Here is a 27,973-nt window from a genome sequence, read left to right as displayed (position 1 = left end):
AAATGTAACCTGGACAGAGGCCCAGAATAGTTCTGCATCTATATTTTCGATTTAGAGTTTTCCCAAGACATTTCAAATTGCCAAAACATATTTTTTCTGAGTAAAACAATGAATATAAAAGCTGAACTTTATGGCCAATTTGTTCTCTTTGGAATATTTGGAAAGATTTACATACAGTTTTTTTCTTGTTTTTTTTTCTCCCAAAGTGGTAATAAACAATTTCAAATTCGGAAAAACACCAACTAAACATGGTCACTGTAACTGACCCAAATACATATTTACATATTTCAGCTCCGCAACGCAGCTGACTAAAAATCTGTGTCATCCTAAAATAACAAATTTCAGAAATAAAAACTATACAGGATTCGATTGGGTTGGAGGTAAAGAGGGCACTGCAGGCAGTTCCTGTCGGTGCAGCGGAGGGGAAAGTATTCCTCCCATCCAGAGAGCCAGAGAGCTGGTGGTCAAAGGAGTTTGGTTGAAATGACTTGTTTCTGTTGTTGTGAAAAACAGTTTGGTTTTGTTAAGCTGATCCAAGAGGGGGCTTCTTAAAAACCCATTCTTCACCGTCAGGAAACTGCTCCTGATGTTTTCTCTTCACAGGACTCAAGGGACTGCTTCTCTTCTTTTGTTTTTTTTTTTTTTTGTTTTTTTTTTTTAATTTTTCATTTTAAAAACACGTGGAGAACGAGAGGGAGGAAAAACAAAGTCCGATTACTGAGCATTCCTGCTGCTATTTTGTTATCTTATGGTTCATAAACTCTTTTTGTCTTTAAAAACAAGCAATACGCTAATCTGGAAAATAAAAAGAGAGGGAGCAGACGAGCAGGGAGGGAAGAAAAGAAAAGCCTGATCACAAGACTTGGAACCTCCAGGAGGCCTGGTCTTTGTAGTCCAAGCAGTCTGTGGTGTTAAAGTTGAGCTTCCACGAGGAGGCTGCAGTCTGCTCTTTGTAATCCAGGCAGTCAGAGGAGTTGAAGGCCAGGCCGGAGCTGCCGTAGGCCTGGTGGTGGTGGTGATGGTGGTGGTGGCCTGACGACTGGCTGATGTGGTGGTGCGGGTGGCCTGACATGGAGGAGGCTGTCATGGGGCTGAGCTGGTGGGGGTGGTGGTGGGAGTGCATGGGGGCCAGGTAGGATCCGCAGTCTACGCCACTGAAGTAAGAGCTGGAGGGGGCGGGGTAGCCCTGGCCGTAGCCCGGCGTCTGGTTGTAGGACATGGGGTAGGAGGTGGCAGCAGCGGCAGAGCCTGACATTGAACGCTGCATACAGGATGCGTTAGATGGTGGTCCGGGCTCGGGGAGCGGGGCCACGGCAGGAGCAGGAGCGTTTCCAGGGGAGATAGCGGGACTCCAGATGGAGGAGACGGTGCTGATGGAGGTAGAGGTGCTGCTGAGCGCCGCTGGGCCTGTGTGATTGGTGGAGGAGGATGAAGAGGAGGACGAGCCGGTGCTGGAGACGGCAGGAGGCGTGAACTGGCCGCTGCTCTCGGATCCGGTGCTCTCCCGGGCCGGAGAAGACTTCTTCTTGGGCGGCCTGGCTTTGGCACTGCTGCCGCTCTGCTGCTGCTGGCGACACTTGGCCCTCCGGTTCTTGAACCACACCTACAACCAAGAACACCAGCCAGGAGTTAGCAGCCATTCACACAAACAACCTCAGCATTTCATGAAAAAAAAAAAAAAGATACTCCCAGGCCATGCTGGGAGTACATTATGGAAGAAAATTGGGGGTTATTAGCCATCAAGGTTCATTTCCACCCCGGCCCCTTGGCTCGGACCAGCCAGGGGTCTAATTTCATACCTGGTAGACGGCTCTAAGATAACAGGCTATTGGGTTTCACCACACAGTAGGGTAACTCTAGAGCACCAAGAGGGTAGGATCATGTAGAGCATTTTGTTTCACACACACATTCTGAGAATAACTCAAATTGTGAGAGAGAGGCCGGCCTTGGTTTTCCCCTAATGCCTTTCAAGAGTAGTATTTGTTCAACATGGTAGTACAGCAGTGAGTTGTTTGTGGAGTATTTGCAGGGATAGTCGAGGCCTCTTCACTGGAGATCCCATATTTCAGATCAAATTACACAGCTTTCAGTTAGGTTGCATCAAATAATAATTAAATGGTCACATGATTCTGATGAAAAATAAGCTCTTTGATTAGACTATCTTAAATGTAGTTGTGTTTACATCACGGTACAAACGGTTTGGTCTGCATCAATGCCCTCTGAGTATTATAATAAACTAAAGTCATGTTTGAGTGACGGAGGAAGGCCAAACGAACCAGAGAGCGGAGCTAAATCAGAGGTAGACAAGAGGAAATTACATAATTAACCAGGAAACTTGAACACAACCATCTATATAATTTTAACTCCAGTCATAAGTCGAATATTATCCATCAAAATCAATCAATATCCTTATTGTCCTCTTTAAAAAAGGGTCTGATCCAAAATGATCCCCATCTAACTGCTTCATTTAAAATCTAAATTCCCCATAATTTAATTTTATGTTCCTTCTTTTAAATTACATGATTAAGTTTTGTAATATTTACTGGTATAGTTAAACACTTAAAAAAAATATATTGAAGCTGATATTAGCAATATTAGCTAGCCATCGACTAGTAAACACAGATGACGTCATCAACGGTCTATTTTGATGATATGGCCTAAATTTAAATAGTGTAATAAATAATCTTAAAGATCGTATCATTAACCAAGTAAGTAGGATATTTTTACATTTACTGGTATATAAATATACACACACACTACAAACATGTTGAACCGGATCACATTATAAAGATATTATACATTTACCAACTCTTAAACCGTGAAGCGGCTAGCTAAATTAACGTCAACACACATGACGTCATTAACGGTCAGTTTTGATGATTCAAACGAAAATTTAATAAATGTTTAAATCACATTTTTGCTGTGAAATTAACGCTAATTAACTAACTTTTTAAGTAAATAAGTAATTAATTAGCCTCCCTTCCAGTGAGGAGCGGCCTACAACTCGAGCCTCTCATCGCTAAAAAAGCTAAAAGCGTTAGCTTAATGTGAGCGTAGGAACTTCCGGGTTCCAGTTTCTGACAAAACAACCCTCAGAGAAAATGTGGCCTTTTTTTTTTTTAACATTAATTAATTATATAATTAATCTTTCTAAGTTAACTTCTACCCAGAATGAGCCGGTTTGTGTTTGGGACATTTCCACACACTGAGCTGTTACAGCGACTCAACAGAGTCGGTGCAGATTAAAATCCTCTTTTTCGTGTATTGATATGAATCCGTGTGTTTGTACCTGGACTCTGGACTCGGGCAGGTTGATCTTCAGCGCCACCTCCTCCCGCATGAAGATGTCCGGGTAGCGGGTCTTGGCGAACAGCGCCTCCAGGACGTCGAGCTGGGAGCGGGTGAAGGTGGTCCGCTCCCGCCGCTGCTTCCTGGGAGTCGCTGCGGGGAAGAAAGCGGCAGAAATGAGGAGCTGCTCCGCGTCCATGTTTGTTCGTGAAGCGGCCTCAGACCCGAGTCCCTTCATCCAGCCACGTCCGGGCTGAGAGCTGAGCCTCGAGGGGAAATCAGCCGCGAACCGCTCATTGTTTGAGCCGAGAAAGTCTTTAAGAAGGTGGACCACTTCACTGCCGAGCGGACTAACTATAAATATATAGTATATAATAATACAATAATACAATAAATATATATATACTGAAGTAAATATGGCCTTTAAACGCGTTTCACATGATTCAGCACCAGCTTCACTGAAGGTCTATTTAATGTTCTCTTTTAAAGAAGTGTGTGTCCACAATGCAGGATGAACACAGTGTAAACGAGCACACACTTTAACACAGAGGTGAGTTTATACATGGCCCTCATCACCATCACCATCATCATCATCATCACCATCACCATCACCATCATCATCATTACAGGCTCCTCTTATAAAAGCTGAAATCCACTCATTTCACATGATAAACATTTTGTTCAAATCAAGAGTTTAGTCCCAAACTTCTGCATCACTGCTGGACACACGGTTTTTATTAATGCATCATTATTATTATTAATATTATTATTATTATTACTATTATTACTATTATTACTATTATTATTATTGTTATACTTTAATTGACTGTAGTAATTTTCTGATGACTGGAGCTGGTGCAGCGCCTCTCTCCTGGTGCATTAATCTTTTGTGTGTGTGTGTGTGTGTGTGTGTGTGTGTGTGTGTGTGTGTACCTGGGTAGCCCACTGAGGGGTGCAGCAGGTCCATGGCAGCGCCGCTGAGCCCCAGGCCGTTGACGCCGTAGGGGGGCTGTTTGAGGTAGGACATCATGCTACAGGCGGTCACTGCTCCACCCAGCTCAGGCCAGTGGTTCGGTTTCCCCCGATGCTGCAGCTTGACGGGACAGGGGGCCGATCCGAGTCACTGCAGGCGACGGGACAGGGAGCAACATTTCAGGAGCCGCAGAGATCGACGCCGCGGTGCGCGGTGTGGAGGCCGCCAGAAGCGGGCCCCGGCACGGCGCATCCAACAGAGGCTATTGTAGAGTCTGGGCCTGTTTTATACAGGCGGCGGAAATCTGGCTCTCCACCGGATTTCACTCGCGTTTTATTTTGAGCTGGGAGATTATTCAGAAAGCGCACAAATAACCAGAAACTGCTGCTGGTGACTTTCAGGTTCAAGGAGAATTCAGGCTAATTATTTCCGTATGGTGGGAAATAAAACCATTTATTACTTAAGGTTTTGACCCAGAGACTCTGCTCTTCAGCAGACTGGACCCCCCCTCCAACATGACGGAGAGAAACCGGGTGAATCTAAAATCACTGGTCACTGAAAACAGAATGTGTCTGATCCCATTTGCTGGATGTGGATCAGAGGCTTGGTGACCCGCTTCCCCCGGAACCTGCAGCACGGATCGGCCTGGACTTCACTCTTTATTAATAATTTATATAATAATTCCGCCAAAATAACCGAATGGCTTCTATGATGTAACAGCATTTTATAGATCTGAACGCACAGATCGATAATCCGTGTGAAACTGATTCACTTCTAAATTAGGCCTTTTTTTTTTTTTTTTTTTTAGGTTTGAACACTTTTAAAGCCTCAAAGCAAAATGGTGTCAGAAGAGTTGAACTGAGAAATCTGAATTTACATTTCCTTTCATTACAAAACTAATTCTCACTGTTCTGTCTCCTGTTTTCCTGCAATTGTAATATTTTCTCTCTGCAATAAACTGAGTAAAACCCGGAGTTAAATAGCCTGTGTGTGTTTGAAGGCCTGCACACACACACACACACACACACACGCGTAAAACAGATGGATTATGGATGCGGTTTGATAACCTATAAAAATCACAGCTGTGGTTGTCTGAAGTCTGTTCGAGCTCAGGCTGCTTGTTTCGGGTCGTCACACTTTGGCTCCTGCGGCTGAAAACTACTGAATCCACATTACAATAAAAATCCAGCAAATAAATCATTGTGCCTGACAAACTACTTTTATTTTTATTAATAATAATAATAATAATAATAATAATAATATTATTATTATTATTATTATTATTATTATTTTCCAATCACAAAAAATCCGAGGAGCCAATTTTACTTGTTTCTAAAATAAATTCACTGATTCTGTTGCAGAAATGATCATGTTGCTCTTTATTTTAAAACTGGAGAAAATAACCGAACTTCTCTGGAATTCAATCAGATCAATTCTCACCTCTTGATTTTCCCCAGATTGAAAAAAGGTCAAATGTAATTTTCTGTGACTTTCATCCCATGTGAGATGTTTGAATCAAGGCTTCGCGGCATCAGGACACTTCTTGTTTTTCTCAGCAAATGAATTAAAGATTCAGTTTTAGAGGAGAAATAAACTGGCAGCTCCTCAGCGACTGCCCCCACCCAGAGACCAAAACACGCTTATCGAAATCAATTAATCGAACAAGTCAAATTCAGCAACATTAAACTAATCTGCATTTCCATTAAAAACCCTGATAATCCGTTTTTTATAAGCTGATAAAGTTTGGTTTGTTTTACTCCTCCGTGAAGATTTATCTGGAGCTGTGCAGTTGGAGCCTTGTGAATTAAATCAGTGACTTTTAGGAGATTATTTGAACAATGAGCTGCTGACCGACCAAACCGACCTGTCCAGCGGCTGTCAGCCCGCCGGGCCGCGGGGGAGCCGCGGGGGAGCCGCGGGGGGAGCCGGCGTCTCCGCGCAAACGAGCTGGTTAGAGTTTAGGTTGCTTTAGATTAACCCAAACCCCCCGGGACAGAGAACCGGAGCGCGGCTCTCCGTTTATCTGCGAAGATAAACGTTTTAACGGCCTCTTGCTGTAAGAGGAGCCGGCAGCACTGAGCTGGGACAGAGGTGTGGGAGTCACCTGAGAAGTCGGCTCAGGCTGAGTCCTGCTCCGGGAGGACTCATCGGTCTGCGCGGAAATTTCCCTCAAAGCTTGAAACCGCGCAGAGTCACAGTTTAACGTGAAAAGACTTTTTCTGGAAATGAGTCCGCAGGAGTCGTTACCTTGTGTTTGTCCTTCCCTTCTGCCGGAGCTGTGGGGCCGCAGCAGCGAGCAGCGAGCAGCGCAGGTATCCGGCCGGAGGTCCGCGGGGCATGGACGAGGAGCCGCGGCTGCAGACTCTCACGGAGCGGGCAGCATCACGGAGAGGCGCGGCACGGGCTCAGCGCGTCCTCGGCGCGGTTCCGGGTGTTTTTACAGCCAAATAAATCAAACTCATTTGCTTTCAGGGGCTTGTCGGTGTCTGTCAGAGTGTTAAGGTGATTTCTAATGGAGACGGATGGAGATTGATCACCTTCTCTCCGCCCTGCGCCTCTATGAGCGGAGGACACCTGCGGATCCGCCTCCTGCAGCCAATCGGTGCGCGTCCCCGGCCTGACGGACGGCGCAGGCGGCCTATAGGAGCTCAGAGGCAGCAAGCGGGAGCCCACTCCCACTCACCCCCACCCCTCCTCCTCCTCCTCCTCCTCCTCCTCCTCCCCTCGGTCCCGGTCCCGAGACCAGAGGAACCACTGAGGTCCTGAACACGGAGCTGTCTCCCGGCCTGCGGGAGAAAGCGCCTCGGAGGCCGCAGGCTGAGCGCCGCTGTGCTGTTCATCCTTTGGTGTTTTCTGGTGTGGATGCAGCTCAGGAGGGGAGGGGGCATCACTGAGCCACCACAAGAGAACTGGTCCAAACTGAATCTTCTGACCCACTCGGTGCCTTAAAGTGTCGCATTCTTTGCTCAAAAACATCTAAACCAGAGAATATGTTGAATCAAAATTATGATTCTGAATTTTTTTTAAGAGACAGAAAATGTACAAAATGAAGAAAATTGTTCTTTTGAGGTTTTAAAATCTGCTTTAACGTGTTTGTTGGAGAGAAACCAACAACATCACCAAACAGACTCTTTGTCTGCGGCTCAGTCACCGTGAGAAACAAATAAAAAAGCAGGAGAGAAGTTAAATTTATCCATTTTGATTTTTATTGTGATACCCCCCCCCCCCACACACACCAGTCTCATGAATATTAATGAGGTCTAATCCCCATTTAGAATTACATCTGAGGATGGTTGGTGCAGTTTAATAGGGACAGACCTCCGACTCACTGCGGAGGAAGAAGAGGGAGAAACAGCAGAAGCTGCGGTCACTGAACCAGATCCTGCAACTTTCTGTTCCTCGTTTTACTCTTTTTCATGTTTTTAACCAATCACACGCGAAACAAACTGTATTTGCCTTCTCTTCTCTTTCCCTGTGCGTCAGCGAGGGTCGTGGAGAAAAACACCAAGTTCTGTAAATGAGGCCTGAGCTGAAAGCGAGCTAATGTTCAGAGAGAGAGAGAGAGAGGGAGAGAGAGGGAGAGAGGGAGGGGGAGAGAGGGAGAGAGAGAGGGAGAGAGAGGGAGAGAGAGGGAGGGAGAGAGAGAGGGAGAGAGGGAGAGAGAGAGAGAGAGGGAGAGAGAGAGAGAGAGGGAGAGAGAGGGAGGGAGAGAGAGAGGGAGAGAGGGAGAGAGAGAGAGAGAGAGAGAGGGAGAGAGGGAGAGAGAGGGAGAGGGAGAGAGAGAGAGAGGGAGAGAGGGAGAGAGGGAGAGAGAGGGAGAGGGAGAGAGAGAGAGAGAGGGAGAGAGAGGGAGGGATGGAAATTACGTGTGTGTGGGGGGGGGGTATCAAAGTGGAGGCAGATGGGACTTAAAAGTCATCGAGGAGCTCTCTGACAGAGAAACTTAGACATCAATAGTAATGGTGGAGGTTGTGAGTGGAGGCCTGTAGTGATGGTGCTTATTAGAGACAGGGACACTGTGGAGGGTGAGGGCACCTGAACGCACCAAAACGCCCGTAAACGCACCTTTGTATTCACAGGAGTGAAATAGGCCACACCCGTGTTTTTACGCACACGGGGGTGAAGAGCTCAGGCTGATGGCAGCGACTGTGGTCAGCTGCATGGAGGAGAGGAGGAGAGGAGGAGGAGAGGAGGAGGAGAGGAGGAGAGGAGGAGGAGAGGAGGAGAGGAGGAGGAGGAGGAGAGGAGGAGGAGAGGAGGAGAGGAGAGGAGAGGAGAGGAGGAGGAGAGGAGGAGGAGGAGGAGGAGAGGAGAGGAGAGGAGGAGAGGAGGAGGAGAGGAGAGGAGGAGAAGGAGGCCTTCATGACGCTTTACTGACTGTTTTTTTGTAAACTGGGGGGTTGTGTTGCCGGCTGCTGACTGGAGGTCAAACACTTTTACGCACCTTTTTATTTTCACCACATCAGTGTGAGCTCAGAGGGCCCGCGGAGGGTCTGACCGAAATACCATCACCCCCCCCCCCCGCACAAACAGAGGCTCCGTTAAATTATGCAAAAAGGCCATTCAACAAATATGGTCCTCACGACACTAAAGCGCCGGTGATTCTGACATTTCCTCTACATTTCCTGCTTTTTCCTCCGCCCTCGATGTGAGAAAGACCCCGAGATAAACCCCCGAACAAGTATCAAGTTATCAAGTTGCACCAACCTTTTGTAATAAGAGTATTTTGTCTAATCCCAAATTGCAGTTGAATTTTCTTAATGCTGAGCTGGTAAAGCCTGGGATTAGGCGGCGAGGAGAGGAGGGGGAAAAGTTTTGTCCCTCAGTCTGCAGGATTGGAAGCGGGGTCTGCGGGGATGTTGTCGGTGCTTATTAAAACGATGATGCATAAAACTCAGAGCTGGAGCCCGGCGCTGCACGCAGGGACCCGGGCTCCCTCAGGTGCAGGCTCCTGGACGGCGGCGGGGAAAGGAAGTAGTGCAGAGGCCGAGCGGCGCGCAGCACCTGTGAGGTGAGGCCAGGAGACATGAACGCTCAGGAGATCATCCATTCAGCCGCAGGATCCTCCGCCGCACGGCAGCGCCGCGCCGCCGCCGCTCTTTACGCTCCGCGTCGCTCCTGATCACTGAGAAACAGGAAAGTGGCTCCAAATGTTTTTCACTGCTTCAGCTGCAGCTGCAGAGGAACCCGGGGATCCTGCAGAGGTAAGACGGGCCGTTCCTGCGCTTTTATTCTCTCAGTTCTTAAACACACGCAGACGAAAATGTTAAAATATCAGACTCAGCAGCTGAAATGGTTCATTTCCTCAGAGGCCTTTCAGTATTTTGGGCTGATTTCAGTTGAGGGAAAGAACTGAAGAGAATTAAAAACCGACTGAGACGAACAAACTGAAACTTTTGTCAGAATAAAATCAACCAGCTTTTCAAACAATACAGAAAATAAATGTAACTATTTCTGTAATGATCTGAAATCGACAGGTGCTGTGAACATTTTAACAGGTTTCCTACACACACACACACTCATGCAGCCACAGCAGCCCTCTCACGGCACCGGGCAGAACCTCCTTCACCGGCTCGGCTCCCGTGATAAACGCGCAGGGAAACACGGCGCCCGGGGGGACGTGGGGTGCGTAGAGAGCACGTAGAGTCGGTCCCAGGCAGAGAAGAAACGAATCAGCAAATTAATTTGAATGTATTAGAAAGGCCGGGAGGACGTCTGCTGTCACAACCCATTTCGCTGCTGTAATCGGGGACGGGAGGCTGCCTGCGGCGCTGAGAGCTGCGTTTTATTCCAGGGACATTTTTCACTGTTGATTTTACTCTGACATCAGGCTGCGCGTCTGAAAACTAGAGGAAGTTCAAAAAAAAAAAAAAAGAGGGAGAAATTATTTTTCTTTATTTTAAAATTATATCGATAGTTTTTTTTTTTTTTTTTTGAGTGATCTTCCAGTTATTTCATCTCTCCATCCCTGGCTGTGGAGACCGAGCCTCTCCAGCCCTGCACCCCGTCTCCAGCGCGCACAGAAGCGGCCCAGAGAGAGAGAGAAACATCTGCTCGGTACAAAGTGATTTCTCTCATCTTCCTCTGAGGAACCTGCTCAGCACCGACCTCAAACAAAAACCCGAACGCCAATTTTAATTTATAAACACGCACAAGTCGCAGGGGACCGAACAGAGCGCCGAATAATAAGCTGTGCTGAACGCAGCGCTCGCCGGTGGAGGCAGTGATAGGGGCCACTTCTGTGCAGCGCTGCGGCCAGAGACGTGCGTGCATTTCAATAACTTTTTGTTATGTGAAAAGAAAGAAAAAAAAAATCAGTAATGTGTTCTGGATCATGTGGGATTGGAGGGTAAATGGAGAAATTGATAGAGAAAAGAATGAAAGTGTTGAGATTACAAGTTTAAGAAGTGTGCGCGCGCAATTATTAAAATAAAAAATAATATGAAAACAGACTTCAAAGCCACAGATTCAATCAAAACTCAACGTTAAAATAAGACAACAATTATAAAACTGTCAAAATGCGAGGAGATAAAAATCTGCAGCTTTTAAATACCTGAGTTTTAATCCAGAGGCTTAGAAAGACGCCACACGCTGCCTTGTGGAGTATGAAATCATAAGGACTTTATTACTGAAGACGTGGGTTATGACACTGGAATAAATAAACAGGTAAATGTTCACACGTAAAGGACAACTGCACCAGATGTGGAGCTCTAGGAGATGCATGTGGAAGCATATTTCTCTTCTTCAGAATACAATAAATACAAACCAAAGGTTGTTGAGCAAAATGCACATGAACTGTGATGTAGATTCACTTACAAGCAGCTTATAGGACAAACGGCAATAAATAATATATATAGCTTTTTTTGTTTTGACTGCATGAATCCTGACAAATAAAGAGGATTTTGTTGCTATTGGTCAGAGCAGTGATGAAAATATACAACATGAGTTTTTTTATTTTTTTTTTTAAACATGATCTTTCTTTTGGTAAACTGCTTTCAAGCCAAGACAATAAAAAAGCAATAGGAAAGTTAAGATTTATGAACGGTAACCTGTTAAGATATTTTACAAGTAAAAACTTTTAAGAGAAATAATTAAAAGATACAGTCAAGTAATGAAGTAGCTTGAAAAAACTGATGGTATAACCAATTTTTTTCCTTTTAAAAGTCCAACTGAACCGTCATCTCCTCAACACCTTCCCAACATGATGGAAAAAAAAAAAAAAAAACATAAAGAAAAATCCCCCCATTAAACCCTGTTGTGCTGTACCTCAAACCCACTGGTCTCCACATTCACACAGAGAGGGCTGTGCTGCTGCATCATTACATACAAATATCACACCCTGTCCACTGCCTTTGTCTCACACTTATTTATATTACATACAAGTACCGACCTTGGTAAAGCAAAGAAGAATTAAAATAAAAAATATTGTAAATACGTGGGACAGTTGGAGTCAGTATAAAGTTGGTGCAAAGGCATCGCAGGCCTCTTAATTCAGCCGAGTCTCTGAGGTTAATTTGACCGAAACCACAACCAGATAAAGATTCAAATAACTGATAGAAATGTTTAAAAGCCACTATCAAATAATAATATTAATAATAATATTAATATTAATAATAATGATACATTTCTTTTATCGGCTACATTTGTTGGTTGTGTTTTTCTGAAGTGACAATCATTGAAGGACACACTTCTCCTCTTTCTTGGCCATCTTGCCTTTGTTCTGCTCCAGCGTCCTCTCCAGGTGCTCGTCCTCCTCCTCGGCCCTGCGGAGGGCAAAGGTCAAAAGGTCAGATGTGTCGGTGGAAGCGGGGAGGAGGTGGGTCGGGCATGCATGCACACGCACGCACGCACGCACACACACACACACACACACACACACACACACACACACACAGGTAACACAGTTAGAGCCACGGCAACCGTCGCCTAGCCACCTGTGGCGTGGCCTAGCGCCAGGGGCCAGGCTCCGACCTTTCCCCCGCCTGGCACCCTGTTGGTGGACGACGGCGCCAATCTGGACGGGCTCCCGCCCATGCAGGTGTGCTGCTGCTGCTGCTGCAGCCTGGCTGCAGTGCAACATGTCCTGCAGAGTGTTTTCACCATGTCTGCGGTTTCTGGGGAACCTCTGAATTTAAAGACAGCAGCAGACGCTCTGGCAGCAGAGGTGTTTGGATACTCTCACACCACCTCCCACAGAACTGAGGAGCTGAGCTGTGCTTTTATTTATTCACTGTTTTTATTTTTGATTGTGGGTAACTTACTGTTTCTCCTGGGCGTCCAGGTCCCTGACCAGCGCGTCTCGTTTGTTGACCAGTATGACCAGCTCATCCAGCAGCAGCTGCTCCCGCCTCTTCTGGGCCTCGGTCTTCTGCCAGTCTGCAACGACACCAGAGGAACAAACTCCTTCAGACCAGGAGACACTGAGGAGCGTCTCTGTTTTTATTCTAGAAACCTTCAGACATTTTGTACCCTGGATGAAAAGCTTTTTTTTAACCTCCCAGGAGCTGATGAACACATGACTGATGAACCAGTGAACTTCAAGACAACATTTCTACAACATGCTGAATCACCTCAGGTCCTCCTGGAATAGACATGTTCCTCCTGATCACCTCTAATGAAGATGATTTTTTAAAAATGCTTTTTTCACTGGACATGGCTTCACTCAGGTAGCATCAGATGCTGCTGAGGACTGCAGAGCTTCCACGTCTCTGGGTGACGCTTCAGACGAGGGGACGGACATGTTTGGCATCTTGTTATTAATCTTTTGGACCGTGTGGAGATGGAGACCAGACCTGTGTGTGAATGTGATGTGTAAACACACTGTCAGGTTGTGTGTGTGCACGGTGATGATGTGTTGACCTGAACAAACACACTTGAAGGATTCTATCATGTTAATGTGAAGAAGAATCTCATTCCTGCAGGAAAACGCTGCTCATCAAGTCCTTCATCATAAAACTTCATCTTCCTTCATCATAATTTCAGAAACACAAATGATTGTGTTTGTATGTTCATGAAGGATTTCTTAGTCTTACACTAACAGACTAATCTGTACGTTTCCAATGTTTCCTGATGATGTGATTTTATAAAAAAAACACAAACTGTCACCACGGCTCATTAAACCTGACGGCCCTGCTGTGTGTAGCATTTCTATTCATCTATACTGTACTAAAACCTTTCTGCTCTTGAGGTCTGAGTTGGTTAAAGTGATGCTGGATGAAGACACAGTGACGTTATGTTTCTGTTTTTACTGAATTTAAGATAAAAAAATCCTCAGTTGACTTTTCAGGATCCAAAATCTTTCAGAGATTCACCCAAACAAATACAAACATGTCGACGTCAGTTTGTTCCTCCGCTAAACAAACAGGTGAGCCCCGACTCTCCTCTCTCAGTTCTCCAGGGTCTTTGCAGGAAGGGGCCCCACAGGGCCCCACAGGGTCCAGGTGGGACCCCGATGCAAATCCCCTCAGCCTCTCCCTGGAGGAGGGGGGCAGCCCACAGGAGAGCACTCACTCCCCCTGGGGCTCAAATATCCGCCTGGCGCCCTCAGCTCCACATTCACCCAGCCCCCCCCCCCCACAAACACTGAGCTGCTGTTCAGCAATAAAATTATTTTTTAAACTTCCTTTTTGTAAAATTTAAACCACAATCCAACATGTCGTAAAGATTCAAGAACAAGTCGGCTCCTGCAGAACAAAACTTACATCACATTGTGTTGTTGCCGCGACAACCTGCAGGTCGGCGTCTTCTTCAGACACCGATCTCTGCACCGCAACACGTTCACAGACACAAACACTTTCTCTGTGGATTCACAGCACACAGGGAAACTCCGGCTCCTCCCGGCTCAGTGTGGGAACGTGTCCCCTCCAAACACACATCCTTTCATATTCAGAAAATAAAACTGAGCTGAGGATTCAAACACAGCCGAGTGGCGAGCAGCTCCTGTGGCACGTAGGCAACGTCAGCCCTCTATCAATATTTAACTGTCTATTGATTCCAGAATAAAAGGGATGTTGTAAAATGTCAGTCCCAAAATAAGTGTGGCTTTATTAAAAATAAATATTCCCCCCCTCATTGAGTCAAATTGCGGCAGTCAGGCAGTGTGAGTGTGTGTGTGTGTGTGTGTCACGCTGGGCCCAGTGTGTTTGTCCTGAAAGGTCTGCGCTCTCTTCATTGGCCCCGCTCGTCCCTTTGAAGTCGACCACAGAGCGAAATGAACACAGTCCCAATATTTGGCTCTCTACGTTCCTCCTCCCCCCCCCCCCCCAGGAAAGCAAATTTGCTCTGTTCTGTCTTTGTAGGGGAGTCGAGAAATACTTCAAAACTGCCAAATATGTTCAAACCTGCGCCTGAAGAGTGTTTTTGTTTCCCCCCCTTTTTTTTAAAGAAGAGATATAAACTGTGCAAAAAAGAAAAGCAGTTGAGTCATCACGTGACTCATCATCTTCAGATAAATGTACGACAGGAATGTGTCTCCATATCCGCCATAGCTGCACTCTCCCACAATCCTCTCTCAATAAGCCGGCCCCTGAGAGGAGGGTTCAGAGGACGGAAAAAAAAACAGAGAGGTATGTACAAAAAAAAACCTGTCCTCCTCCTCCTTCAGAGCACATCAGCCAAAAAGCCAAAGTCTTAGTCGACTCAGGGAGGGGAGGGGGGGTCGGTGGTTGGGGGTTATGTGGGCAAGCACACTGCTGTCAATCACATGTCGCAGAGTCCCGCCCTCCTCATTAGGAAGGTAAACAATAAAGAGAGCCGATGAGAGACGTGACCAGGCAACACCAGAGCAGGGCAGGCTGGGTAACTAGACACCCGAGAACAAACAAAACACCCTGCAGCCACTCAGAACCCCCCCACACCTCCTCCACGTAAGCCCCGCCTCCCCCATAAGAGAGAGAGAGAGGGGGAGAGAGAGAGAGAGAGAGAGAGAGAGAGACACAGAAGTGTGTACAACTCACACGGTGGGTGTGTATTCAGATAAGCCTCGCCGTGCACGCCGATGGTAACCATGTGAGTCTGCACAAGGCACACAAGAATGCACTGGTTCAAATCCCCATGAACCCCTCCCTGCCCGCTCTCTCCGACACTAAATTTATTCAAGAGAGCAAACTGGTCCAAAGCCTCGTTCTCTCAAAGCGAGGACAGACAGTCCCTCATGCATCCGTCTGTCTCTCGCTCTCTGTCTCTCGCATCAGTGTCACATCAGAGGTTCTGATCCACAGCTTCATAAGTTGAGACACAACATTTTCCAGAGTTTTCAGACGCTGATCTATAAACGCGTTCCCCTTCATCACCAGGTTTTCCTCGTCCCCTCTGCTCTCTTTACCTCTTGTTCTTGTGTAAAAGGCCTCAAAAAGCTGGTTTTGGCCGAAGTCCAAGTGGAGTCAAGAGACAAAAAGTGTCACCACAGAAGAGTCGACAGGGGGAGAGGGGCTGATCAACACAACGAATTCTTCAGTCTCATGTAAATGTTGATAATTGAAATATTAAGTTTGATTGTTTTAACCTTGATTAATGGCTAAACACTGGAAGATCATCTTCAATCACCATGAAAAATACCAAAACCAAACACTGATCCTACAAAGTGTTAGTCACTGACACACGTCACAGGGCTCATTATTCCACAGGCTGTGGAAAACACTGAGAGACACGAGTGTTTTCATCTTTACACATCAAAAAATATCAACAGTCTCATAGATTCATTCAGTGACAATAACGTTTCTGCTCCACAACTGAAACCCTTTAATGTCTGAAACTGTTGATGCATCTGACTTGTTGTCCAGTCAGGTGACCCACAGCCTGAATCCCATTCGTCAGTGTTCGAGAGCAGGAAACCCAGCTCAACCCTTTCAAAACAAGAGTGGATCAGACGACAGTCAATGCTCCTCAAACTTCAGCATGAATGTTAAGTTTCAGCATCTGCTCTGCCACATGCTGCAATAACCAGCATGTAACATCACGTTAGCTTCACCACAGCAGGCACTTGATCCATATCCTGGTGAACAGAGGAAGTTGTGAGGAGAATATTTTGTCCATTTCAACTAATGTAGGACAAACTTCATTCTCAGGTTTTGTGTAACCTGAGCTGACAACAGCCTAAAAACCAACACAAACACCCTCACTGCAAATAAATGAAGTGAGACACTCATTACCTAAATTCCCCCCAAACTAAAGTCCAACAACTCGTGGAACAAAGTTACTACTATCAGCTGTTCCAGTCAACTACCAATCCTGAAAGAGTTGGCAACATCATCAAAAGTCGCCCATGTGATAGGATTCCACAGTGCACCTAATCAATCAGGGTCTGTGGCGCGCCGCCCCGATGTGTTACAAAGCCCAAATAGATTTACAAATGGGAAGTGTGTGTGTATGTGTGTGTGTGTGTGTGTGTGTGTGTGTGTGTGTGTGTGTGTGTGTGTCAGGGGTGTGGAGAGGGATAAGCTCCTGCATAGGATTACATATTGATTTTAAACATATAAAAAAGCTTATCATATCAAACCGTAACAGGAAAAACTCTGGGACCCGGCTATGCATAAATCCCTTTTAGATGGCGAGAAGGCGTCCACTTTAAAACATGCACGCACACACACATGCATGCACACACACACACACAGGCCCTTGAAAGCAGCCAAGACACAGTTTTGTGTGTGCGTACATAGGTGTGAATCGGTAAGCAGATAAAGAGGGCATAGTGGATCAATTTTGTGGCAGGGAGATGAGAGTGTGGCATACAGATGGCATTTTCCTGCCTGGCATCACACCAAGGAGGTACAAGGAGGTGGTTATCACTGAGCACGCTCATAAACAACCTCGACACCGGCCCCCCCGCCTCCTGGCCACAACCATTTCATTCATTCTGCAACAGCTGCATTTAATCAGACTCACACCTGACTGTAAATCACTGCATCATGATTTGAGTTCACTCAATAATCAAATGTAAATCATATACACTCTTTTCCTTTTATCCTGTAATAAACATCTCCACCTCTGAAGTATTTAACTATTTAACTACTAACTTAACTATTTTTATATGAACCTGCAACATATGATTATTTTCATTGTGGATTGATCTGTTGATTATTATCTTGATTAGCTGACTTATTAACTGATTGATTGTTAAGTTTGTTAAAATTTTGAAAATACCTTCACAATGCTTATTTTGTCCAAACCCCCAAAATTCATTAGAAATAACTTAAAATTATTAAAATAATAAAAAAGTAAAAGTAGTAAATCCGCACATTTGAAAAACTGGAACCATGAAAGCATCTTAATTTGTAAAGTAACAAGGAACTAAAACAAATAACTGTAGTGGAGTAAAAAGTAAATGTAGGGTAGCACAAGTATGTCAGAGTTGTACGAACTACAGCAGCTGAGAAAATATACTTCGTTACACTGCACCACTGCTGCTTCACTCCTTCACTAGAAATCTCTTCAAAGACGATGTTAAGATCTAAGTCATAAAAAAAAAATCAGAGAAAAGTGTAGGAACAAGTTGATTTCAGAGGGATCCTCTCCTCCTGACTCCTCTTTCTCCCTCTCTCTCCTGAGCGTCCTGCAGCTCCAGTCAGCAGCACAAACGTAGAATAAAACGTCACGAGTGTTTTTTCTTCTCTGTTCTGTTCTGCAGTGTTCACAGACACTGGGCCCGGCTGCTTTACATCAAACTGAAATCAGAATCTACAATGTTCACACTACAGAGACAATTCCAGTGGTTTATTTCTGCATCCGTTTCTACAGTATCCTCTGCTCTGCTGACACCCGACAGCAAAATGACAAATATTCTTCTAACTGTTCACACTCTGAGACTGAGACTGAGACCGAGACCGAGACCGAGGGACAGAGAGACAGAGAGACAGAGAGAGAGACTGAGACAGAGACAGAGACCGAGGGACAGAGAGAGAGACTGAGACAGAGACAGAGAGCACACACTGACCGGGGCAGAGTCTGGACAAGTGTGGTTCAATATGAGGCCGACTGAGAGGAAGAGATAGAGAGAGAGTGGTGTGTGTATCATTGCAGGTATATATTTTTCTCAGCAGGGAGTGTGTGTGTGTGTGTGTGTGTGAGGGCAGGTGTATCTCAGTGATGTGTGTTTCTTCTCTCTGCTCTGACTCACGGTGCATCTCTCTCTCTCTCTCTGTGTCATCGACTGGTCAACCAAATCAGCAATTACTCGCACGCCCGACCATCGCTCAATGGACCTGCCCAAGCACCAAATAAGAGCTGGAGAGATGGGCTCCAAACACACACACACACACACACACACACACACACACACACACACACACACATAGATGTGGACAGACACTCAGGTGGACACACAAACAGACCTCTGAGATGTAAACACACAGATGCAGACAGAGACCAACAGATTCTCTCTCTTCAACACACATGTGAGCGCACACGCACACACACACACACACACACACACACACACACACACACACACACACACACACACGCAGGTCTCTTCCCAGCAGCTCAGAACTATCTGTGGCTGCTACAGAAAGGTAGAGCCTGTGAATGTTAAGTGCCTCCCTTAGGGAGGAAAATAAGGCCGGCTGATAAGTTAGTCAGCTGCAAATCCAACAAGTCCACATGAAGGCAGAGAGGGGCGAGGTGACACGACACACACCACCTCTCCACCTCACCTCACACACTATCGCTGCTCGCTCACTTCCACACACTCACACACAGAGGCGAGCAGGGAGGCACATGATACACATGCGATACAGAGAGAAATATGCACTTACAGGAGCACCCAAAAACACACACACACGCACACACTGACAGACACACACACACGCACACACTGACAGACACACACACACACACACACACACACACACACACACACACACACACACACACACACACACACACACACACACACACACACTCTGACATATGAACCAGAAAAAGTGAAATCCTCCTGTAGATGCACTGCAGCTCGATAAATATTAATAAATAAAACAGCCGGGTGAAACAGAGGAAATCAACCTGGACGCAGGCAGCGCAGCATCGTCTGCTGCTCCTGCTTGGCTACGCATGCCCCCCCCTCCTCCTGCCTGGCCCACCTCCTTTCTTGCTAATTACAATTGATTTATTATGGACCAGGTAGCTTATCAGGTGCCCGGTGAAATTACAATGGGTGTCTGAAGGCTGGGGGGCGAGGGGCGGTGGTGGTGGTGGTGGTCAATGTCGAATGGTAAAATCAATTAGCATTGATTGGCAAAAGGTTCATTTTGCCAAAGAGGACACAGTCGAAGGGGATTAAACTTCCCTGGCCCCCTGACAACTTTGATACGACACAATGGCTGCTTTTCTGGCTGCGGTGTCGTTAACAAGCTTTCGGTAATATAACTGCATTTTTTTTAACCTCAATGCGGCTGTGGCTAGATTTCAAATCAGGCATCGACTAGTCAGGTCTAGCTAGGAAACAGATAGCATTGATCAAGTATCAGGTAGTGAAATCCCTCGCAAGCTCGCATCTTAATCCTCATCAAGAAGCCGACACAGAATTAAAATCATCCTGCTTAAGGCTCTCGATGAAGGCTGGTTAACAGCTGGAAAAAATGCAAGAAACACTTGTGAAAACCATAGAAGTGAAGAGAGACGAGTCGAACGAGCCTGACTGTAGCTTTACCTTCCCTTTATCACCAGGGAGAAGAAATATGCTTCAACTGGAGCCGTTTGTCTTCTCCAGTAGCCATTTGGCCACTAAATCAACATTAACAGATTTATATGTGTACAAAAAGAGAGAGAAATAGAATAAGTCCCTGGGAAAGCAAAATGAAGCAGCATGAATGAATGAATGAAGATTTCTACACCACATTTGTTATGTTGCTTCACATTCGTAATCAGTGACATGATCAAGTAGAATATTGTAGCTCAGCAGTGAAACCTGGTTAATTTAAGTCAAATTGTTTGGTGTCAAAATGCATCTAATGGCACAAAATTAAGAGTTTGACATTTAAAGTAAATGAAAGTCAGATGTTGTTGCACAGTGAAGTGTAGATATGAATCTGTGCATCTCTCCTGCCTGATGCCTGCAGACATATTAAACCTCAGCAGCCTCACTGAGACAGTGTGTGTCTTACCCTCGATGGCCAGCATGGCTCTCAGCTCTCTGTTCAGCAGTTCGAAGCGTCTCTCCAGATCGTGCTCTTTCTCCCTGTGGCAAGTTAGAGGGAGAGAGAGAGGAAAAAACACACACACAACAAAGTTCATCAATATGTTAATGAGTAAATCATTAAGCACTTAAAGAAACCTGCAATAAACATCGATTCAGCTACTCGCCCGAACCTTCTCCGGCTTCGCATTAATCTACTGCACATAACTGATACACATGCTGCGCTCACACAGCCCTGAGTCAGAGTGTGACTGTGTGTGAGGAAGGAGAAGGAACACGCATGAACTGACAAAGAAAGAAAGAAATGCATTAATATATGGAGATGCCATGAGTGTGTTTCTGTGTTTGCATGGGCAGATGTGGTGTGTGCATGTGTATGTGTGTGTGAGTGCAGCACAAATTGAATTCTTTCCTCTTTCAGCCATATTAAAAAATGAGCTAATTCAGTCCCTAATAGAATTTGTCCTTCACAGGCGCCTTTTCTCTTGGCCTCCACAAAGAGAGAACAGAAAGGGCTAATAATCAGCCCTTCTGTCAATTGGCCACTTTAAAAGCCCCTTTCCCACGATATAATGTGATTATGAATACTTCAATCTCTCCTCCTCGCACACTTTGAAATCCCAACAGCTGCAAATGAAGAAAAAAGGCAGCCTGCATGTGTGTGTGTGTGTGTGTGCGTGTCTCCACCTGTCGCAGCTGACCACATACAAAGAGACTAGCGATAGAGTGATGATCGCCACATTTCTATTGATTTCATATTCCGTCCGCATGTAAATCAATGAGGGGATAGACAGAGGGGGTGAATGGAGTGGTGAGTACACTGCCACCCTGTGCAGCTTTAATGATTTTTGATCTAATGCTTGAATAGAAGAGATGTTTCCAGGTTTTTAATGCTTCTCAGTGCATGAAAAAAAATATCGAAACACAAACAGACCCCGAAATGTTTCCACTCAGAAAAATACTTTTATCTGAGCATTAAAAGGAAAAGATGATGTGGTACGTACAGCAGAGAGAGCTGGTTCTGTCTCCTGATGAGGGCGTTCTTCTTGTTTACCAACATGAACCACTCCTGCATCATGGCCTCCTCCTCCTCCTTGTTGTTTCCTGGAGAGCACACACACACACACACACACACACACACACACACACACACACACACACACACACACACACACACACACACACACACACACAGAGAAAAACAAGCAGTTACACACATGATAGTGAACCAGTTCAATAATATCAAAAGCTCTTCATATTTATTCCTCAGCTGTTTCCTGTTAAATGCACAGTAGAGTGTAACATTTGTGACAGTAGATTGAGCCTGACAGTTTTCTGTCTGTAAATAACAAAATTAGAACCAACACAGCAAATAAGTGTACAAATGCACACACACAAAGATAAATGACTCAGTCTTTCAGCCACAGCAGAGTCAGTATGTCCACCAGATATTCACGTACGTGTGTGTGTGTGTGTGTGTGTGTGTGTGTGTGTGTGTGTGTGTGTGTGTGTGTGTGTGCATGAACACACCGGTCGTTTATATTCCTTGTGTAAACATTCACATACTTCACACCACGTCTTCACAATGTCAATACGGCTTCAGCCGCGGCAGGATTAACTCAGTGATTACCGTCGAGCGCCTTTACAGAGTGGAGCCTCTCACTGTAGGGCAATACATATCCCACCAATCACTCAGTGGGCCTTCAGAAAAAACACGTCTGTGGGACTCTGCGATGCTTAGTGTAATACCTGCTCAGCACACAGAGAGCTAGCAAGGCTCAGATGCATGGCTAATGTAAGCTTCGCCCAGGCCTGGGGCTAAAGCTCTATGCTGTAACTTACTTACAAGGTACAACAGGATGCGCACACCTGATAGAGACACAGCACATCGAATGGAAACCTTCAAATGTTAGCAACATAACAGCAACAGGATCAGCCCCCATCGGTCATGTCTGACCTGGAATAAAGAGCCTGTCAGTTTGACATCAACTCGGCATCAGCTGACTGCCTCCGAGTGATGATTTCAAAATAATAAGTTAGATAGTAGAGTCTTTGATTCCAAGACCAGTTATTTAAGAGTTATATTACTGCAGTTTGGCATCTTAATGCCATCAAACTGTAAACATTATACACCAACCAAACTCTGGAACCTGATATCACTACCAAGTAGATTTACATGGATTCTGAAGGAGAGACAGGATTGGACCATTAAAATGTATTAACACAATACATTATTTCCCTAATGCTAATACTCTGCTATTATTACTGGTGGAATCTCAAATGAACATATAATATTACACATGATAAGAATAAACAGAAAACTACCTTAGTGCTGCAAGTATCTGGTACGAGGTGAAGATAAATACACTTTTATAAAATACTATCAAAGATCTCACTCTGTTTGTTTTAGTTCTGGAATAACATTTATCATGAGGAGCTTACGTGTATTAGAAATTCAAATATAAATTATTCTTTATGGCCGAGTTCTTCTACATTTGTATATTTTGCTGTTGTCCACACACACTCCACTGTGGTCAGTTCATATGTTCATGTCAAACAGCAGCAACAGCGTGAATCTGAAACTCAGTCTGTGAGGAGAAGGAATGGATGAAAACAGAAGACGCAGGATGAAAGATGGTCTCAGAGCTTATGTTATTATCTCTCACTGTTTCCTCTCTGTCTCAAGAGGAGGGTTTAATAGTCGGGAAGCTACAACAGGCATCATAACAGAATTAACACTGAGACGCCATTTCATACCACTTATTAATTGGCAGCCCTCTAAATAATAAGAATGGCATTATTATGCTGAACAGTGGAAGAGAAACATGTCAAGTTTTGATATTTTAGGCTTTTTCATATTTTTCTACTGGATAGAAAACATTCATTAGAGAATGATGGATGAAACAACACTGATGTGTTTTAAGCTCATTATTCTGATGCTTTTACTGGGAGACTTTCTGGATCTGTGAAAAAGTGACGGACCGAGCTGCTCGGGACCAAAGAAAACCAGGAGAAATGTGTCTTCCTGTCAAACACACACACCGCTGCTTGTGGCAGAGGAGAGGGAGCGTTAGGCCGCTGCGTCATTGACGACAAAAGGCAGGCGCATGGATGTGTGCGCTGACACCGGTGAGTGTGTGGACATTTGTGATACTCTGAGCCAGCAGATGTATGTAATTTCATTTAGAAGGGTGGAGCGGGGAGGAGGGGAGAGAGAGGGGAAAAAAAGAATGTGCGAATGAAAGAAAGCTTCAGGATTTAGTGGAATCGGAGGCTCGTGGATTACTGTAGTCAACTTTGAAACGGACGACACTCGGAGGGGGGATAAAGCCGGCGCTGACAGGTCATTGTGCTGCCTCGAAGTCAAATAAAACAAGCAAATAATAATGGCAAATATTAAGCTCCTGTGACATTGTGGCGAGGCGGGCTGGAAGACGAGGGGGGATTATAAAGCTATATCCCCCACCGCTAGCCAGCCAGCAGCTACCAGCCAACCACCAGCCGCATTTTATGAAAGGAGAAAGGGGAGGCGTAGGGAGGGAAGGAGGAGGAGAGGGAAGAGAAAGGCAAGAAGGTCAGAGGAAAGGTAGGAGAGGAGGACGGGAGGGAGGAGAAAAGAAGGGAAGGAAGGGTAGAAGGAAGGAGAAAGGGAGAGACAAACAAGAGATGGACAGAGAGGAAAATGAGTGAGTGTGGGAGCGAAATGGGATAACTGGGGGAAGGAGGGAGGGAAGGAGGGAGGAAAGGAGGGAAGGAGGGCAAGCAGGTGAGCGATTTGAAGGCACAGAGAGAGAGAGAGGAGATGGAAGGATGGAGACAGGACGAGTGGCACAGGATGCTTGACAGCTGCTCAGCATCCTCCTCCCTTCACTCAACCTCTTCAGGGTTGAACTCTGACCTCCAGATACTGGCTTCCTCTTAAAGAGACAGAGGCGCTTCTGATAAATATGAGACAAATTTTACAGTGGAAAACCACAAAGACATTTTCCATTAGAGATAAAATGTTTGATGAGTACCACTCTGAAATTAAATACCTGTATTATGAAAAATATTGAAGTTAGATTTAAAAATAAAAACTGGACTGCAACAATTATTATTTATAATAATAATAAATAATATATAATAATTATTATAATTGATTATTCTGTTGTTTACTGATGTTGTTTTCTCCAAACCAAAACATATTTATTTAAATTGCAATCAATCAATTAATTTAGCACTAATATTTACATCATTTGATCAGTTGATTAGCTCAAGTGTATTATGTTAATCAAGGCACCAGGAAAGTTAGATAAGATACAGTAAAACTGGTTAAAAGCAGAGCCTGTTTCTGTTTTATTTGTGTAGAGAGGCTTTACTCTGTTGCCAAATTAAGGCTCTAATACAGGGTTGGGGGTTCGATTCCCACTGGGACAACCCTTTTTCTGAAAAAGCCACTCGCTGTACTGTAATGAGCGCGTCCACTGAATGGCATATGTTAAGAGTGACAACAACAGAGAAAAAACTGCTGAACGTTGTGTTGTATGAAGACAAATGGTGTAAATATCCCTGGCAAGCAGCACTGACACTGTGTCTGAATCCAGCCTTGGCTCTTAGACGCTGTGGATCCATGCTGGCTCTCAGGGGGCCATCTTGGATCAAAGCATCTGGCAGTTTGGCAGGTTGCATTCTGGGTCTTGCTGCTTGCCTTATATGCCATTTCTCAGTGCTCAACACAGAGCAGAGACAGGCCAAAATCTACTGAGACTGAAGCAATAAATTTGGCATCGGGACAATGTTTGATCAGGACATCAAAGGATTAGTGGAATATGTCTGATGGAGATACTGGGTTTCCTGCCTACCGGAAACTTAATCATCATTAATATCATGTTTAGTGTTTCCTCAGCTATCAATGTGGCTGCAATGGTGAGAAACACACAAGATACAATCAACTCAGACACACACACACACAGGCAAGATACAACTGATACACACATCTCGACAACCCCTCTATCTGATTGCCTGTCTCCTCCTCTTGTTTCACTCTCTCTGTCTCACACACACACGAACACACCCAGGATTCAGTGAGGGGGGAGACCGTTATCCTTAAGGCATGAAAAAGGTGGTTTGCATGGGTCAGTGTGTGTTTGTCAGCATCGATATGAGAGACAGGGAGGGAGAAAAATAAAGAAATAAAACAGAGAGAGGATGGAGTGAGCGTCTATCGCTAAATAAGATTAAGATAGTTATCTTGGCCACTGTTTCATTCAGTGCAGACAGGAATAATGAAACCCACCCTGAGGTGGTCAAACTGCTGCTGCTGCTGCTGCTGGTGGTGGCCTGTGATGGTTTTTAATTCTGTGTCTGTTCCTATGGTAGATTTGACTAAATGCATGTGTGAGTAGTTGTACTGAGGAAATATTGACTGATTCGACTGTATTTTCAATGGACTAAGATGCCAAGTGCTGGAAAGCAGGCAGCCAGCAATAATGTGGTGCAGTTCTATTTGTCATATTTCATATAGGAGCATGAAAGGGACGCGGAGGATCTGCAGAGTAGGTGCAGAGCTTCTGCTTATACAAAGACATTCATGCAAACACAACAAGTTTTAAGTTTTGCAGCTTAACTGTTGCTTGAGACTAAAGCATCAACCAAAAGGTGCACTGTTGCAATAACACTGTAATCAATTATTATTTTCAGGATCAATTTTCTGTCAATAATTTGACAGAAATTTAACGAATCTTTTCATGTATGAGAATTTCCCAGAGGCCAAGATGATATCATCAGATCACTTGTTCTGTCTGAGTTATGGTTCAAAAACCAAAAGGTTAATTTACAAAGATATAAAACACAGAAAAGCTGAAGATCCTCACAATTAAGAAGCTGGAAACTAAATGTTTATGATTAATAAATTACTTCAGTGATTAAGTGAAAACAAAAATTGTTGTCAATCCATTTTCTACCATTCAACTAACTGATAAATCCAGCAATTGATATTTCGACCTTCTGGTTATGAGAGGACCTTTGATCAGTCAGCCATCTGCCACTTCTGAACTACAGCTATTCATTTCATTATTAGAAAATCTGGTGGATGGATAAGGAGGAAATCCTACATTTGTCTTCCCCTGACAAACTTCTATTTGAGCCTGGATAACAGGCAGAGTGAGAGAGACAGAAAGAGAAAAACATTAAAAAGCTGTGATCACAGCACGTTCATCTCATTTCTTATCCCACCATTTTGCCATTTAATCCAATAGCTGCTAATCCAATTTGTCTATCGGACGTATAAAAAGGCAGGGGGGAGGAGAAAGAAGAGGGGGAGGGAAAGGGAGGAGATAGAGCCGAACTTCTCTTCTGTGTCCAAGTCACTTTCTGAATTGCAGTTTATTTAGGGACGAGCCGCACTTGTGTCTCTCCCATCGCTCTCTCCATCCGACCGTCAAGCCCGTCTGATATCAGCAGGGATCAGGGAAGATGAAAGCCAAAGACGCATGAAAGGAAACGAGAAAGGAAGGAATAAAAAGAACAGGATGAACATTGTTTCCTGTGATTAGGTAAGAGCTCGTTAAAAGGCTGTCACTGCAGCGATGTGAATATGCATGACAGGGGCCGGCCTAATCAGAGAGGTCTGTGGCGGGGGGGGGGGGGGGGGGGGGGGGTTGTGTCTAAGTAGCCTACTGAAGACTTGATTTAATTAATGTGAGTAGAGGAGTGTCTTGTTAGGAAGGAGACAGAGAGAGACTGAGTGTGTAAGCAAGAAAGGTTAGGGTGCTCGTGAATTCAGCTTTGGCCAGAAACCATAAAACCTGCAGAGGTGCTGCTCTTTCATGCTGGAGATTTTCATTCATGGCCAAATCTGTCAAACCAAACCTTTTTCCCCCCCAGTGTTGTTCACTAAAAAGCATCTCTACAGAAAAATGTAGACTGGATGCAACAGTTGCCACAATCAGCAACCTCACAACACGTATGATAGGTGTAGGAATAAAACCCTCCCACCTTCATGTGATTCCTCCTGCTCTCTCTCATTCTGCTCCGCTCTCTGCTGGAGTGGTGCTGAGGGCTATTTTTTCCAGGGAGGCCTGTACGAGGCCTTTTTAGCTGCCCTCAATGGCACAATGGTCCCAGCATATAGAACAGATTCCTGCTTTATTGAACCTGTGTATAATGTCTGGTGAATGGAACACATTAACCGATTCACACTCACCTCTTTCCCTCCCCCCTGGAAAGCAAAAGGAGAAAAGTAAAATAAGAAAAAAGAAAGAGAGGAAAAAAAAATCCTCCTCTCACACTGAGGCATAATGACTGCCTTTTCCACCGGTGTCATTTGTCAACCACTGCTTGCTTTACAACTTACAAAAGAGGCGGAGGTAGGGGAGAGAGGGAGACGCAGGAGTGGGGTGGGGCTGAGAGTTCTGGGGCAGAGGGGTGAACTGGGTCTTTTCCAGGGTCATAAGTGGGGCTGCATAATTATTTGTTTCTAATTACTGTGTGTTAACTGTAGAGCTCCATCTTTGTGTCAGTATGATGGTGGAAATGTAACCGTGCAACATGCAGAGCTGCTGAATTAATTATGTACGATCTTATACAATGATTTCAGTTCCATA

At 45.0% G+C, this 27,973-nt stretch overlaps 2 protein-coding genes and 1 long non-coding RNA gene across 8 annotated transcripts in view; 1 reads left to right on the top strand and 2 right to left on the bottom strand.

Moving 5' to 3' along the window:
* Nucleotides 1–623: 623 nt before the first annotated feature.
* On the bottom strand, nucleotides 624–4,354 carry otx1 (orthodenticle homeobox 1). Its single transcript, XM_071479858.1, has 3 exons — nucleotides 4,222–4,354; nucleotides 3,290–3,441; nucleotides 624–1,603 (listed from the first exon to the last, which is right to left on the bottom strand). Exons 1-3 carry the CDS (start codon nucleotides 4,316–4,318, stop codon nucleotides 854–856), a joined length of 999 nt encoding a protein of 332 aa, XP_071335959.1. The 5' UTR covers nucleotides 4,319–4,354; the 3' UTR covers nucleotides 624–853.
* LOC139622512 (uncharacterized) lies at nucleotides 2,166–4,368 on the top strand. Its single transcript, XR_011691293.1, has 3 exons — nucleotides 2,166–2,708; nucleotides 3,311–3,613; nucleotides 4,230–4,368. It is a non-coding gene; the product is annotated as an uncharacterized lncRNA (long non-coding RNA).
* A 6,489-nt stretch (nucleotides 4,369–10,857) lies between these two features.
* ehbp1 (EH domain binding protein 1) overlaps nucleotides 10,858–27,973 on the bottom strand; it is a 132,484-nt gene continuing 115,368 nt past the window's right edge. For all 6 annotated transcript variants that reach the window (XM_071479834.1, XM_071479839.1, XM_071479838.1 and 3 more), the window contains 4 exons: nucleotides 21,395–21,494; nucleotides 20,359–20,432; nucleotides 12,523–12,637; nucleotides 10,858–12,024 (listed from right to left, as the gene is read on the bottom strand). In XM_071479834.1, coding sequence (XP_071335935.1) covers nucleotides 11,934–12,024; nucleotides 12,523–12,637; nucleotides 20,359–20,432; nucleotides 21,395–21,494 — 380 coding nt within the window. In that variant the 3' untranslated portion in view covers nucleotides 10,858–11,933. The remainder of the gene's footprint in view (nucleotides 12,025–12,522; nucleotides 12,638–20,358; nucleotides 20,433–21,394; nucleotides 21,495–27,973) is intronic.

The sequence above is a fragment of the Trachinotus anak genome, unplaced genomic scaffold, assembly GCF_046630095.1.
Source record: "Trachinotus anak isolate AG129_WGS33_773 ecotype Australia unplaced genomic scaffold, CSIRO_AGI_Tana_v1 ptg000007l, whole genome shotgun sequence".
Taxonomy (NCBI): Eukaryota; Metazoa; Chordata; class Actinopteri; order Carangiformes; family Carangidae; genus Trachinotus; species Trachinotus anak.
This window is presented reverse-complemented; position numbering and strand designations above follow the sequence as displayed.

Excerpts from the sequence above, each read along its gene's own strand:
- otx1 (XM_071479858.1), bottom strand. The coding sequence starts at position 4,318 with ATGATGTCCTACCTCAAACAGCCCCCCTACGGCGTCAACGGCCTGGGG. Across the intron at positions 3,442-4,221 it reads CCCCTCAGTGGGCTACCCAG|CGACTCCCAGGAAGCAGCGG; the intron begins GTACACACACAC and ends TCTTCCCCGCAG. Across the intron at positions 1,604-3,289 it reads TGCCCGAGTCCAGAGTCCAG|GTGTGGTTCAAGAACCGGAG; the intron begins GTACAAACACAC and ends TCTTGGTTGTAG.